Raw genomic sequence first — 14,641 nt, forward strand, 5'->3', positions numbered from 1 at the left:
GTGGATATACTTCAGAATCAGGATCAGGTTTCATAGCATTGACATGTCATGTAATTTGTTGTTTTGTAGCACCAGTACAGTACTATATGTAAAAAACTATAAATTACAGTAATAAATATATACGAAAATTACATTAAATAAGTAGTGCAAAAAGAGAGCAAAAATAGTGAGGTGGTGTTCATGGGTCGGTTCATTGTCTGATGGTGGAGGTGAGGAAGCGGTTCTTCAGGCTGTGTGTCTTCAAGCTCCTGCCTCCTCTCGGATGGTGGTAATAAGACAAGAGCACGTCCTGAGTGATGGGGTCATTAATGATGGATGCTAACTTTTTGAAGCATTGCCGTTTGAAGATGTCCTCAATGCTGGGAAGGCTAGTGTTCCCGTTGGAGCTGGCTCAGTTTGCAACCCTCTGCAGCTTGTTCCAGTCCTGTGCAGGACATGCCAGATAGTGATGCAACCAGTCAGGATGCTCTCCACGGTACATCTGCAGAAATTTGTATGTCTTTGTGACGTACCAAACCTCCTTAAACTCCTAATGGAATATAGCCGCAGGTGTGCCTTCTTTGTAATTGGTTTGATATATTGGGCCCAGGATAGATCTTCAGATCTTCAGATCTTCATGTTGACACCCAGGAACTTGAAACTGCTCACCCTTTTCATGGCTGACCACTCGATGAGGATTGGTGTGCGTTTCCTCGACTTCCTATTCCTGAAGTTCCTGAAGAATCAATTATATGGTCTTACTGATGTTGAGTGCAAGGTTGTCGTTGCAGCACCACTTAGCCAGCCGATCTATTTCACTCCGGCATGCCTCCTGATCACTATCTCAACAACAGTTGCATTATTCACAAATTTATAGATTTTTCATTATAGATTGAAGCTTTTCAACGTGCTAGACAATGCTACTGGATACCTCCATTCCTGTTTTTTGTTATATATTTTTTGATTCCTGCTGCACCAGACTAGAAGAATGAAAACGTTTTTCCCTAGTGAGAAAGTAAAATGATCTTTCATTATCTCCCTTTATAGAAGAATTAAAACTCCTGCTGCTTTCTTTCTTTAAGTCTTTTGTTTTTCATCTGTATACTCAGAGGAAGTGGTGATGTAAAAGAATTATGTGTATCAGTGTAGAGAATAAAACAGGGGTCCAAACAAACTTCATGGATATCTTTTGGATTAGGACAACTTAAGTAATGTGAGTTGACTTTGCACATTATTAGTGATAAAATCTGTAGTTCAATGCATTCAGCAATTTTAAAACTTACTATACTGATTGGGAAACTATAGAATTATTCCACAGTAGGGAAAAACTCATAATCTATGTGTGGCACATTAGCAAATCATTAAGGTCTTGTTGACTTTTGGAATTAAGTCCAAATGCAATAGACTTAATATGCAATGGAGTATATTACTTACTCATACATAAGGAAAATATTCCATTTAAGTATCAGTGTGTTTTCTCATGTAATGTTGAAATGCAGTCTTGCTCTGTAATTCATCATTTGGTAAATTCTGGATTCTGCACTGCCATCTGGCAAGTGCCAAGCACAAGCAAAGATCTTCCCCAAGGGATCTGGGGGAAATTAGAAGGTGAATCACCTCTAGTGTTGCTCTTGCACTACCTGTTAACCAGTTAATTGGTGCCAGAAATCTGGCAAACTGCCCACCTGTCTTTGCCTACAGAGTAGGAAGTGATATATGAGACAAAATGCAGTTAATGTGAGTTAAATATTTTACTCTTACGTGTATTTATATGAAAGCTATGGTGGGTACTTTGATCCAGAATGAGTAAATAATGTGACTTGTGTGTGGCGCCTTTTCCCTACTGATGGATGAAGGAAGATCATGAAATAAAAACAATGGTGGCTGGAGCTCACCAGCGGAGTGAGCAGTAGGAACACATTTGTCGTTTTGTGAATTCAACACCAAATGCATGGAAAAGCCGAGTACATTCATTTATAACCTGATCTATGTATATAACATCAGGTTGTACATGAATATAAAAACCGATCTCTCTCAATCTGCCTTCTAAACTGTAATTTAGCAAAGCATCCTTCCTCCAAGTTACTCAACAGGGATAACAACTGTGCACGTTCTCCCATTTCCATCTGTCCATTCACCCATACTTTTATAAAGAATCACACCACTCCTCATGGTCACCTTCAACAAACTTTCTGCAAAGGGATTCTTTTGGCGACCGAGAAGGAGGTCGAATCGTTCGGACAGAGATGGCGCTCAGTACTTGGTGTCGGAGAGCTGATCAGAGCTCGAAGTTTTCGGATGACTCAGAGTCGAATTGTGGTCGGCATGGCAGGGAGAGTTTTTCTTCCTTCTCCCGTCTGCGTGAGATGTGGGACATTTGAGAAACTTCGAACTTTACTGTGCTCATGGACTTCTTCATCAAGTTATGGTATTGTGCACTGTTGTAACTAAATGTTATAATTATATGGTTTTGTCAGTTTTTTCAGTCTTGGTCTGTCCTGTGTTTTGTGATATCACACCGGAGGAAATAATGTATCATTTCTTAATGCATGTATTACTAAATGACAATAAAAGAGGACTACATGTCTTCATAATCTAATCTCCAGCACAGAGAATTTGCTTTAATTAACTCTGATCTTTTACCTTTTCTCACCTGCGTATCACTTCCCCCTTGGTCCCTTCCTCCCTCTCTTTCTCCTGTGATCCACTCTTTTCTCCTATCAAAGTCCTTCTTCTCCAGCCCTTGACCTTCACTCCTACCTGGTTTCACCTATCACCTTCTAGCTAGTGTCCTTCCCCTTCTCCCAGCGTTTTACTCTGGCATCTTCCCCCTTCCTTATCAGTCCTGAAGAATGGTCTCGGCCTAAAACATGAAATGTTTATTAATTTCCAGAGATCCTGCCTGACCTGCTGAGTTCCTCCACCATTTTGTCTGAGTTGTCTTAGAGTTCCAGCATCTGCAGACTCTTTCGTGTTATGATTTGCTTTAATTATTTCATGGCAATGAAGGCAGAGACGGAGATCAAATCTAGCGGATTTTTTGTTTGTAAACTCGCATTGATGTATTTTTTAAATGGGTTGGAAGTTAGTCAGTCATTATAACTTGTCCCTAGTGTGGGTGAATTTAGAGAGGTTTGGGGGGTTGTTGGGACATTAAAATGGTTTCAGTTTTCATTGGTGTAAATGGGTGTTTGATGTTGGGAAAAATATCGTTGAGCTCAATGGTTTGTTTCCATACTATATTACTCTATGACTCTGTTTGAAATTTCAGAGAAAAATATATTTGACCTGTTGAGGTGATTAACATAATCAACTAGGAATTACTTGATGTTCATTCAACAGTAGAACAGATGAACATTTTGAGATGGAAAAGGATACAAGGATTATGATTCAGAATGAAGTTGCCCCTCTTGTTTTTGATGTACTGTAGTTTATGTTTCCTGTTTGTATATAGCACTGCTATGTGTGGCCAATGCTAATTCAGCTGTTGACAGGTACGCATCACAGCATGGGGCTTATACCATGAGCAGTTAAAGCCTCTTGACAATGGCCATAAAAACAGCTTGCACCTTGCAAAGTGAAATGCAGCTGAATGTTTATTGGGACTCAAATTGACATTTGAAGAAAGGAACCACATGGGAGAGAAGTGGCTCCAGGATTTTCCAAGATCCTTAATGTTTTGTTAACTTATTTCTTGCAATGCTTTATGAAATAAACACCTGGGATCTTATGCTCTTGCACCTTTTTAGTACTATGCTGTTTAGCCTGTATTAGCTTTGCCTGTTCTTTCTGCAAAAAGATCATATCTTGTTCCTCTGTATTAAATTTCATCTGCCGCTTGTCTGCCCAGCTTACAGTTTGCTACGTCTATCCTCCCTACAGCTTCCATGTCTTTAAGATTGGTGCCTTTTTCTAATTTTGAAATTTGATGTGTTTTTTTGGACTCACTGCAAAAGACTGTTTACTCCTTAGACCTCAGTTTTACAAAGTGGTCTGTTTAGATGAGTCTCCACTCTCCAACCCCATGTGTCTCAGCCTCCTCCATCACCTTTTGGGTCCTCAGGGCCTCCAACTTCCTCCCACCCACTCTACCTTCACTGAACCCCCCTCCTCTGATGCCACCAACTCTCCACCGGCCCCCCCCCCGATCATAGCTCAAATCCCTGCCATGTCTTCAACATTCCTTCTGATCTTCCCCTCTCTGAGGCTACTGTCAGAGTGGAGGAGCAACACCTTATATTCCCTTTAGGTAGCCTTCAACCCGAAGATATGAATATCAATTTCTCCAATTTACAGTAATTTAATCCGCCTTCCCTCTTCACTCTTCAATTGCCCGTTATCTCTTCTCCTCATCTTCCTATCAGCTCCCTCCGGTGCCCCTCCTTCTTCCCTTTCTCCCATGGTCCACACTCCTCTCCTATCAGATTCCTTCTTCTCCAGCCCTTTATCTTCCCCACCCACCCACCCACCCAGTTTCACCTATCTCCTTCTAGCTAGTCCTTCTTCCCCTCCAACCACCTTTTTGTTCTTGCATCTCCACCCTTCCTTTCTAGTGCTGAGGAAGGGTAGTGGCCGAAATGTCAACTGTTTATTGATTTCCATAGATGCTGTCTGGCCTGCTGAGTTCTTCCAGCATATTGTGTGTGTTGATATGGTAAACAGAAGTTATAAGTCTTTGGGTTTGAATTAACCACACTTGAGTCAGATCCTGGTTGAGTTTTAACTTCAGCAGAACTTATTCCCCTCAAAATGTCTCTGTTCGTTCATCAAAAATTTATATCAGTGTATTCAAAAAAGGTTTTTCATACCATGAGACCTTTTAATTATCTTTGATCAGAAGTGAACACCCTTTACTTTCAACAGTTTAACTGTTAGCAGATCCTGGGATGACTGTATTTCCCAAATAGGACTCAACCACATTGTTCTGAGCTTGCTGTCATTTATGAGTCAAAGCAGGTACATTGTAATTGGAATTGCAATCAGTTTATTTTTGTCGCATGTACCAGGATACAGTGAATTACCTGCCTTGCATAATGCTCATACTGATCAAATCGTTACTCAGTGCATTGAGGTTGAACAAAGTCAAACAATAACATTGCAGAATAAAATGAAACAGCTATGGAAAAAGTGCAGTCCAGGGTAAACAATAAGGTGCAAGATCACAATGAGGTGAATTGTAAGGTTAGGAGTCCATCTTATCATACTAGGGAACCATTAGTAGTCTTATCACATCAGGTTAAAAGCTGCTCTTGAGCTTGGTAGTACACGTTTTCAATCTTCTCTATCTTCTGATCAATGGAAGAGGGGAAAAGAGAGAAGGTCCAGTGTGGGTCTTACATTAGGCTGGCTGCTTTGCTGAGGCAGTGAGAAATATAGACAGAGTCCACCGAGGGGAGGCTGCTTTCTGTGATGCGCTAAGCTGTGTCCATAGCTCTCTGCAGTCTCTTGTGTTTATAGGCAGAGGAGTTTCCATAGCAAGCCATTATGCATCCAGACAGGTTGCTCTCTACGGTGCAGTGATAAAAATATGTAAGGGCTGACATGGACACACCAAAATTCTCTAGCCCCCTGAGGAAGCAGAGATGTTGGTGAGCTGTGGCATCTATGTGGTTGGACCAGGGCGGGCTATTGGTAAAGTTGACCCCTAGGAGCTGAAGCGCTCAAGCCTCTCAACCTCAATGCCATTCATGTAGACAGGAGCATGTGTACCGCTCCTCTTTCTGAGCCAGTGACCAGTTCCTTTGTTTTGCTGACATTGAGGAAAGATTGCTGTCTGAAGATCGCGTTACTAAGATCTCTATCTTCTTCCTGTACTCTGACTCATTGCTATTTGAAATACAGCCCACTAAGGTGCATCTACAAACTCGTAAATGGAGTTAGAGCAGAAACCTCGCCACACAGTACATGACTGTAGATCTAGTGGGCTGAGGATGCAATCTTGTGGAGCACCCACATGTAGAAAAGTTGAGGTGATATGTTGCTACTTGTCCTTACTGGTTGTTGTCAGTTGGTCAGAAGTCAAGAAACAGTGGCAGAGGGAGGTATTGACTCTCAGAATCCAGAGCTTAGTGATGAGTTTGCTTGGAATTATATTGAAGGCAGCACTGTAGTCAATAAACAATAATATGACTTAGGTCCCTTTACTATCCAGATGTTTCAGAGATGAGTGTAGGGTCAGGGAGATGCCATCTGCTGTAGACCTACTTTGGCAGCAGGCAAATTGCAGTGGGTTGAGGTTGATAGAAGCCAGGTGGGTTTAACAACAAGCTAGTGGTTTCATAGTCATCCATTACTGAGGTTAGAATCTTATTAAACTTATCTTTATATAAAACAATTTCCATTTTCCCATGTGCTATATCAGGTTTGTTAATTTGGGCCTCTGATGACCATGACAGTAATATAACCACCTTGCTACACATATCAGAATTTCGTTTTTGACTCAAAGTTTACATACATCGTCAATGCATTCATGTAAGATTAAATCTCAAAGTAAAAATCTTGGAATCTGAAATAAAACTACAAGGGTTTGAAATACACGGTGCTTGTAAAGAAAATTAATGTTAAGGACTCTTTGATTTACAACAAGAACAATCAGTTTGTGAATGACAGATATCCTAAAAATCCCTGAATGTGAATAAGAATAGAAATCTTGTTTCTAAATGGAAGGAACTGGACATTACTTTAATGTAGGCTGCAACTTTAGTTTGGTCTCTCAATTATAAAGAAGGCAAAACTATTATCAGAGTTTGCCTTCATGATCTAAAGAACAATTACATTTATCAAGCTCCTTTCCTTTAAATTTTATTTAAGCCATACTTTGTCATACAAGCTTGTATTCAAGTTTCTAATTGAGACAAGCTGCCCAAAGTCATTTTGTAAATTTCTCATTCTGAAGCAATTTCAAGATTAGATTTTGTTTTGATTCAAGAGCTTGCAGCATTGCCAATCATAATAACATTGTACTTTATATGCAATGATTTATTGGTTAGATGACCACTGCAATATTGAAATGGAGGTTTTGACAACATAACAGATGGTGTAGAGGGATCAAAATCCTGCAGTACTGTACTTTAATAATTACATATAATTCCACAGTTTTTAACCACATAGAACTAGTTATTTTCTATAACCAGTTTGTATTTTTTGTGTGTGTGGCAAGGTGATATTCAGCGATGATTCATATTTTGTGTAGAATAAATATCAAGAATGTTGACAGGAGTCATTTTGCTGAATTCATGTCAGTGCTATTATAACACAAGCAAGTGGGTGTTGATGGATTACATGATTGGTAATAGGATGTTGCCTGTTGTTTGCACTGATATGTTTGGCTCTTCACTCTCTTATCTAAACTATTAAACAGTTTCGGATTTCACTTATATAAACACAATAGGGTAATTTTTCAAGTCTGCAATTGTGGTAAGAAACTTCAATGCCAAACTGGCATATAGGAAGTTTTCAGGGATGCATCCAGACATCAAAATTTGTGGGCCCATTGTGAATTTACAAATGTGCTCCTAGTGGACAAGGTAAAATATAAAAGGTCTGGACTCACAAATCACCATTTTCTGTATTAAAGCAGATCATATTTATTTTTTACATAAAGTCTTATACAAGTCATTAACATGAATTATTAGACACATGCCTGGAATTTCAACTTGGGTCAATAGTATTAGTCACGCTATTTAGCAGTGTCAACACATTGTATTTTGCCTCTGAAATTCATTTCATTGAAAGCATTGTAATGAATTTCAGAAGCAGACTGCAATACACTGGTACAACTAAATAGAACATTTACCACTATTAACGTGATGTGTTTCTCGGCAAAAATCTCCCTACGTATTAACAGCAACAACATGATCTGATTTTTTTGGTGACTAGTATTAAATAAAGCATGACTTGAATTGCTAATACAACATGGATGTCCATTGACTAAATTTTTTTGTTTCTCTTTTACAGCAGGTATATCTTAAAGCTAACACTGAGGAAGAAATCTTTGCTCTCTTGGGCTTGGAATACCTTGAACCATGGGAAAGAAATGCTTAATCTCCAGAAGTAGAAGGCGTCTTTTCAATAAAACTCACTCAATACAATTTTGGAGGAGGAAAATTATCTTATTTTGTATCATTTGATTTCGAAGCCATTGGTTTATAAAAAGCTAATACAACGTTAATTTTCAACCTTGGGTGTCTAAACCGTGATCTCAAGTCTAGCAGCAGGATATAACAGATATAAATTGTAAATGAAACTACTTTGTAGAGAGCTACTCAGCCACCCAAGTAATGGAGACTTAGGATCATAGTAAACAAAGAGGGTGATTGATTTTTATTTGTTGATTTGCTTATCAAAGAAAACACTGGATCTCAAATGGGCTACATGGGCTACACGTAAAAAAAATGACCCACCATCTATGGCCTTTTGGAAGGGTGAATTCCACATTTCCTTCTGTCAACTTTCTTAAAAATGTGTTAAAGAATGATTTATTGCATTCACTATGTTGCTTGTTATTTTCATTGATTTTTTTTCTCTCTGTGGTTACATATCAGATACCATAACAGTTTTGGAAATGACACAATGTGCTGTTATATGTAGAGTTCTGCAAATCCTTAATAAAGGTCTCATAACTTGGTTTGAACTATTCTTCTTGATATTATAATGTAAGAAATTATGAAAATAACAGCTTGCAGTAAAGCTCCGAGCAATTCTAAATACATGGTCACAGATTCTATAAATTTTACTGGAATTGTGGATACATCAAACATCTCTGGCAGGCATTGTAGCCAAAATAACAAGCATGTACAATTTTCTTAAGGTAAGAATCTGAAAAACTGATGCAAAAAAATCTGCAACTTACACTTTTTCTGTATTGTTATATTTCCTTGTGATTGTTTATTAAATATCATTATATTGATACACATTACATTAATATACAGGTTATATGCATTATAGATTGAACAGATTTCAGTGGCTTCAAATTCATCAAGGCGGCAGAGCTTCCTTAACTCAGTGCCATTTGGGCTAGCACAGTGGCACAGCAATTATTGCTGCTGATGTACATTTCCAGTAACTAGATTCGATTCTGACTCTGGGTTATGTCTTTGTGCTGTTTGCATTTTCTCACTGTAACCATGTAGGCTGTGCCAGGTGCTCCAATTTCCTCCCAAATCTCACACACATACTTCTGTAAATTGTCTGTGATATTGATTGAGGACAGAGAATCAGGCGGGAGTTGATGGACCTGTGAGAGAGAGAATAGGTTACAAATAAATAAGCGGAGGAATGGGGTTGATCTGAATATCCCAAGAGCTAGCATAAACTTGATGGACTGAGTAGCCTCCTTCTATCTTGTGAGAAGGTATGAAAAGTTTTGAGTATTAAGATTATCTACGTTTGAAAGAGCAAATAATAATATTGAGATGTACAGTATATCATTGCAGTACCTGTTATCTAATAGCTGATTATTTGGCTGTATTGAAAGTTATTTCATAGCAGTTAAAAATGGTTAGAAGTTCTAAATGTAACGCAATCAAAGTCAAATTTATTGTCATATGCACAAGTACATGTATGCACAGGTGCAAGAAAAATGTTTAGTAACCTCATTGCAGGCACTAAATACTGTAATTGGAATTGTTTTATTCTTGTCAAATGTACCAAAATACAGTGAAAAGTTTGTTTTGCATACCAGCCATAAAGATCAATTAATTACATGGTGCACTGAGGTAATACTGGGTAAAACAGAATGCCAAACAAAGTGTAACATCTACAGAGAAAGTGCAGTGCAGGTAGACAATAAGGTGCAAGATCATTACAAGGTAGATTGTGAGTTTAAGAGTCCATATTTTTGTACCAAGAAACCAGTTAACAGTCTTATTACAGCAGGACAGATGCTGTCCTTGAGCCTGTGGTATGTGCTTTCAGACTTTTGTATCTCCTGCCCTACAGGAAAGGGAAGAAGAGAGAATGTCTGAGGGTTGGGACTTTTGATCATGCTGGCTGCTTTCCTGAGACAGTGAGAAGTGCAGCAGAGCCCGTGGAGTGGAGACTGCTTTCTGTAAACACAAGAAATTCTGCAGATGCTGGAAATCCAGAGCGATCCACAGAAAATACCGGAGGAACTCAGCATTGTCATGCAGAACCTATGGGAATGAGTAAACAGTTGATGTTTCGGGCTGAGACTCTTCAGCGGGACTGGAAGGGAAAATACCAGAATAAGATGGTGGGGGGGGGGGGGGAGTGGAAGGGGTACCACTTAGAAGGTAATAGGTAAAGCCTGGTGGGTGGGGAAGAGAGATGAATTAAGAAGTTGGGAGGTGATAGGTGGAAAAGGTAAAGGGCTGGTGAAGAAGGAATCTGATAGGAGAGGAGAGTACACCATAGGAGAAAAGTGAAGGATGCAGCCTCCCCCGCACTGGTGAGAACCAACTTAGATTCGGGAACTGCTTTGTCAAGCACCTCCGCTCCATCCACAAAAAAAAAACGGCTTTCCTTTTGGCCAACTATTTTACTTGCAATTCCCATTCCCATTCCAATATGTCAGTCCTCTTCAGCCACGGTGAGGAGGCACTCCTCATATTCCGCCTCGGTGGCCTCCCACCCGATGGCATGAACATCGATTTCTCCAGAATTGCAGTGATTCTTCCCTGCTCCCTTTTCCCTCTTCAATTCCCCACTCTAGCCTAGTTCCTCTTCTCCTCACCTGTCTATTATCTCCCCCTGGTGCCCCTCCTGCTTCCCTTTCTCCCACGGTCCACTCTCCTCTCCTGTCAGAGTCTTACTTCTCCAGCCCTTTACTTCCCGGCTTCTTAACTCATCCCTCCGCCCCCACACACCTGGCTTCACCTATCACCTTCTACCCTGTACTCCTTCCCTTCCCTCCCCCCACCCCTTCCAACCTCTTATGCCGGCATTTCCCCTTTCCTTTCCAGTCCTGATGGAGGGTCTAAGGCTGAAACACCAACTGTTTATTCATTTCCATAGATGCTGCCTGACCTGCTGAGTTCCTCCAGCATTTTGTGTGCCATTTTCAGCGCTATTTTCTGTAATGTGATGAGCTCTGTCCACAATCCTCCGCAGTTTCTTACTGTTATATACAAGTAGTTGCCATACCATGCTTTGGATACGTGGTCTGGGATGGTGGCAGAGACAGAAGCATTTGGGAATTTTAAGAGCCGTTTAGATAGGAACATGAATGAGAAGAAAATGGAAGTGGATTGACATTATGTAGACAGAAGAGATTTCCCCAGCCATACTGTTCTGTGTTACAGATTGTCTGTATTTTGCTGCATGTTTGTAAATTTCTCCATATAACATTATTTCACTGGCAGTAGCAGAAATTGGATGCCGTTGGTCTGCATTTTAACTCTCCTGTCATTTATATAACTTGGGTGTTAGGCTCTTTGCATTGTATTGATTATTCTAGTGCCTGTCCAATATTCCCTCATTCCAGCTGTGCCGCCAAGGGTAAAATTAATTTCACTTAGAAGATGGCAGCTACTGAAAAATCATATAAAATAATCTATTGGCAATTCTGTTAATCACTGCTGGATTCAAAAGGCCTGTCACATTGCACTTTTCCCCAAGGCCTACTTAGATTGACTATCAACTGGGCAGGTTCAAATGTGACTTCTCCCATTTAACAAGTTGTAAAATGGAGCAAAAATATCTCCCCATTTCATAAATGAAGCATGACCAATTCACTGGCTTCCATCCTATGGCAGAAACAGCTACAATAGTGTTGAAATTGTCCAAAAATAAGTCTAATTAAAAGAAAACTATTCATTACTTTAAACTACCTAAGTCTTCACAAATGAGTATTTATGGAACTGCTGCTCAGCCTTTTAGTACTTTAAATCTTTTTAATAGAAATCCCCAATGTATAAATTCCACTCAGCAGCTAGAAATAAATAGAAGGGTACCTTGAGACATTTTACTAACATATTGAAGATGGGTTGTGCAATTCGATCCGACATTTCTTCTTGAAAAGGGATTCAGCCAACATCCAGATTAGGCTGAAGAAATCACAGCAGCCTTATTCTCCCTTTCTCTTTCCCTCATTCTCATCGTCTTTCTGTTTTTATTTCTTGTTCCAGTCCTTTTACTCTGCACAGACAATTTTTGCCTCTTAGGGCTTAAGGATAAAATGAGAAGGAAACCACAGCTGAGCTATATTAACTATTAACCTATGGCAAAAACATGATTATCCTAACTGATTATTAGTTATTTACTAATTCCCATTTTTCAGAATCTATACACAGTATTATCTCATCTTTGCCTTTTTTTTGCTCAATTGCTTTGTGAATGTTCCTACAGGATTTCACTGGTGATTTTCATCAAGTAGTCTCCAAGAATCTTTAAAACGTTACAGTAATATTTTTAGTCACCCTTGGCAATTAGTAATTTAGTTGCATTAGTGTAGGAGTCCAAATTTGAATTGCACTATAAAACCTCTCTTAGATTCAGGATGCTAATAAATCTACTGGGCAAACTGGGTCAGAACTAATTTTTGACACTTCAATCTACAATTCCCATAAATTGTCCAAGTTCTAATTAATATGAGTGATCTTCTAATAGTTTCAAAGAAAGAGGATAGTGAATGAGAGTCTGTAAGTAGATCACTTAATTAAATGCGAACAGCAACTTGCCCCACCATCCCAATTGCTTCTAACAGATTGAACACAGTGCAGTCTATCATAGATCATGCACATTTTATCTGATGAAGGACGATACTAAAATACTTTTTCACTGTCTACCCAATTTCAGGCTATTACTGTGTATCAAAAAAATCAATGGCTGTAATATTGACCCAGAGGCATACATCTCTTTGTCTGAAAACCAACATCCTTTACTTCCTCTTTTTTGGCCAGGTTTGCATTGACAAGGCTGTTGCTCTTTTATCCACACGAGCTTCATTGTTTCCAATCTCCATTATGTGGCACTTCATCAACATTATTACAAAAGTCTAAATACAGATATTCTACTATATTAGCTTCATCTTTTTCTTTATTATTGAAGAACTCAAAAACATTTGTTGGATTGTTTTTAACAATTCTATCTTGCCTCTCATTTATTGACCCCAGGCCCTGCTGTAACAATTTTACCTGAAATTATGGCCGCTGAATGTTTCCGTATTTAATACGATTGGCCTGTTGTTGGGGTTTATCCATGTTATGTTTTTCTGAATGGGATATAGACATTGCCACAGTCTCGCACCAAAGCCACTGCCACAGGAAAGCAGTCTCCATCATCAAGGACCCACCATTCAGGCTATGCTTTCTTCTCACTGTTGCCATGGGGAAGGAGGTACAGGAACCTTAGTTCCACATCACCAGGTTCAGGAGCAGTTAGCACCTTTTGACCATTGGCTTCCTGAACCAGTGTGAATAACTTCACTTACCTCAATACTGAACTGATTCCACAACCTATGGACTCATTTTCAAGGACTTGACAACTCATGTTGTCAGTATAATTAATTTATTTGATTTTTTTTCTATTTTCACAATGTGTCTTCTTTTGCACAACGGTTGTTTGTCAGTCATTGTGTGTAGTTTTTCATTTGTTCTATTGTATCTCTTTGTTTTACTGTGAATGCATGCAAGAAAATAAATCATTGAGTTGTTTATGGTGACATATACGTATTTTGTGGGTGGGAGGGTAGAGATACATCTCTACTGAAGGAGGTGTAAGGCACAACTTCCCTCTGCTAGCCGTCAGGTCACCCTTGGACAAAGTATAATAGAAACATAGAAACATAGAAAATAGGTGCAGGAGTAGGCCATTCGGCCCTTTGAGCCTGCATCGCCATTTATTATGATCATGGCTGATCATCCAACTCAGAACCCTGCACCAGCCTTCCCTCCATACCCCCCGATCCCCATAGCCACAAGGGCCATATCTAACTCCCTCTTAAATATAGCCAATGAACCGGCCTCAACTGTTTCCTGTGACAGAGAATTCCACAGATTCACCACTCTTTGTGTGAAGAAGTTTTTCCTAATCTCGGTCCTGAAAGGCTTCCCCTTTATCCTCAAACTGTGACCCCTCGTTCTGGACTTCCCCAACATTGGGAGCAATCTTCTTGCATCTAGCCTGTCCAATCCCTTTAGGATTTTATACGTTTCAATAAGATCCCCCCTCAATCTTCTAAATTCCAACGAGTATAAGCCTAGTTCATCCAGTCTTTCATCATATGGAAGTCCTGCCATCCCAGGAAACAACCTGGTGAACCTTCTTTGTACTCCCTCTATGGCAAGGATGTCTTTCCTCAGATTAGGGGACCAAAACTGCACACAATACTCCAGGTGTGGTCTCACCAAGGCCTTGTACAACTGCAGTAGTACCTCCCTGCTCCTGTACTCGAATCCTCTTGCTATGAATGCCAGCATACCATTCGCCTTTTTCACCGCCTGCTGTACTTACATGCCCACTTTCAATGACTGGTGTACAATGACACCCAGGTCTCGTTGCACCTCCCCTTTTCCTAATCGGCCACCATTCAGATAATAATCTGTGTTCCTGTTTTTGCCACCAAAGTGGAAAACCTCACATTTATCCACATTAAATTGCATCTGCCATGAATTTGCCCACTCACCCAACCTATCCAAGTCACCCTGCATCCTCTTAGCATCCTCCTCACAGCTAACACTGCCGCCCAACTTCGTGTCATCCG

The 14,641-nt window shown here is 39.8% G+C and overlaps 1 protein-coding gene across 1 annotated transcript in view; it reads left to right on the top strand.

The window, feature by feature from the left end:
* dntt (deoxynucleotidyltransferase, terminal) overlaps positions 1-8,548 on the top strand; it is a 294,866-nt gene extending 286,318 nt beyond the window's left edge. The window contains exon 11 of the mRNA XM_072239756.1: positions 7,936-8,548. Coding sequence (XP_072095857.1) covers positions 7,936-8,022 — 87 coding nt within the window. The 3' untranslated portion in view covers positions 8,023-8,548. The remainder of the gene's footprint in view (positions 1-7,935) is intronic.
* Positions 8,549-14,641: the final 6,093 nt, after the last annotated feature.

The sequence above is a fragment of the Mobula birostris genome, chromosome 21 (assembly GCF_030028105.1).
Source record: "Mobula birostris isolate sMobBir1 chromosome 21, sMobBir1.hap1, whole genome shotgun sequence".
In the NCBI taxonomy this organism is placed as follows: domain Eukaryota; kingdom Metazoa; phylum Chordata; class Chondrichthyes; order Myliobatiformes; family Myliobatidae; genus Mobula; species Mobula birostris.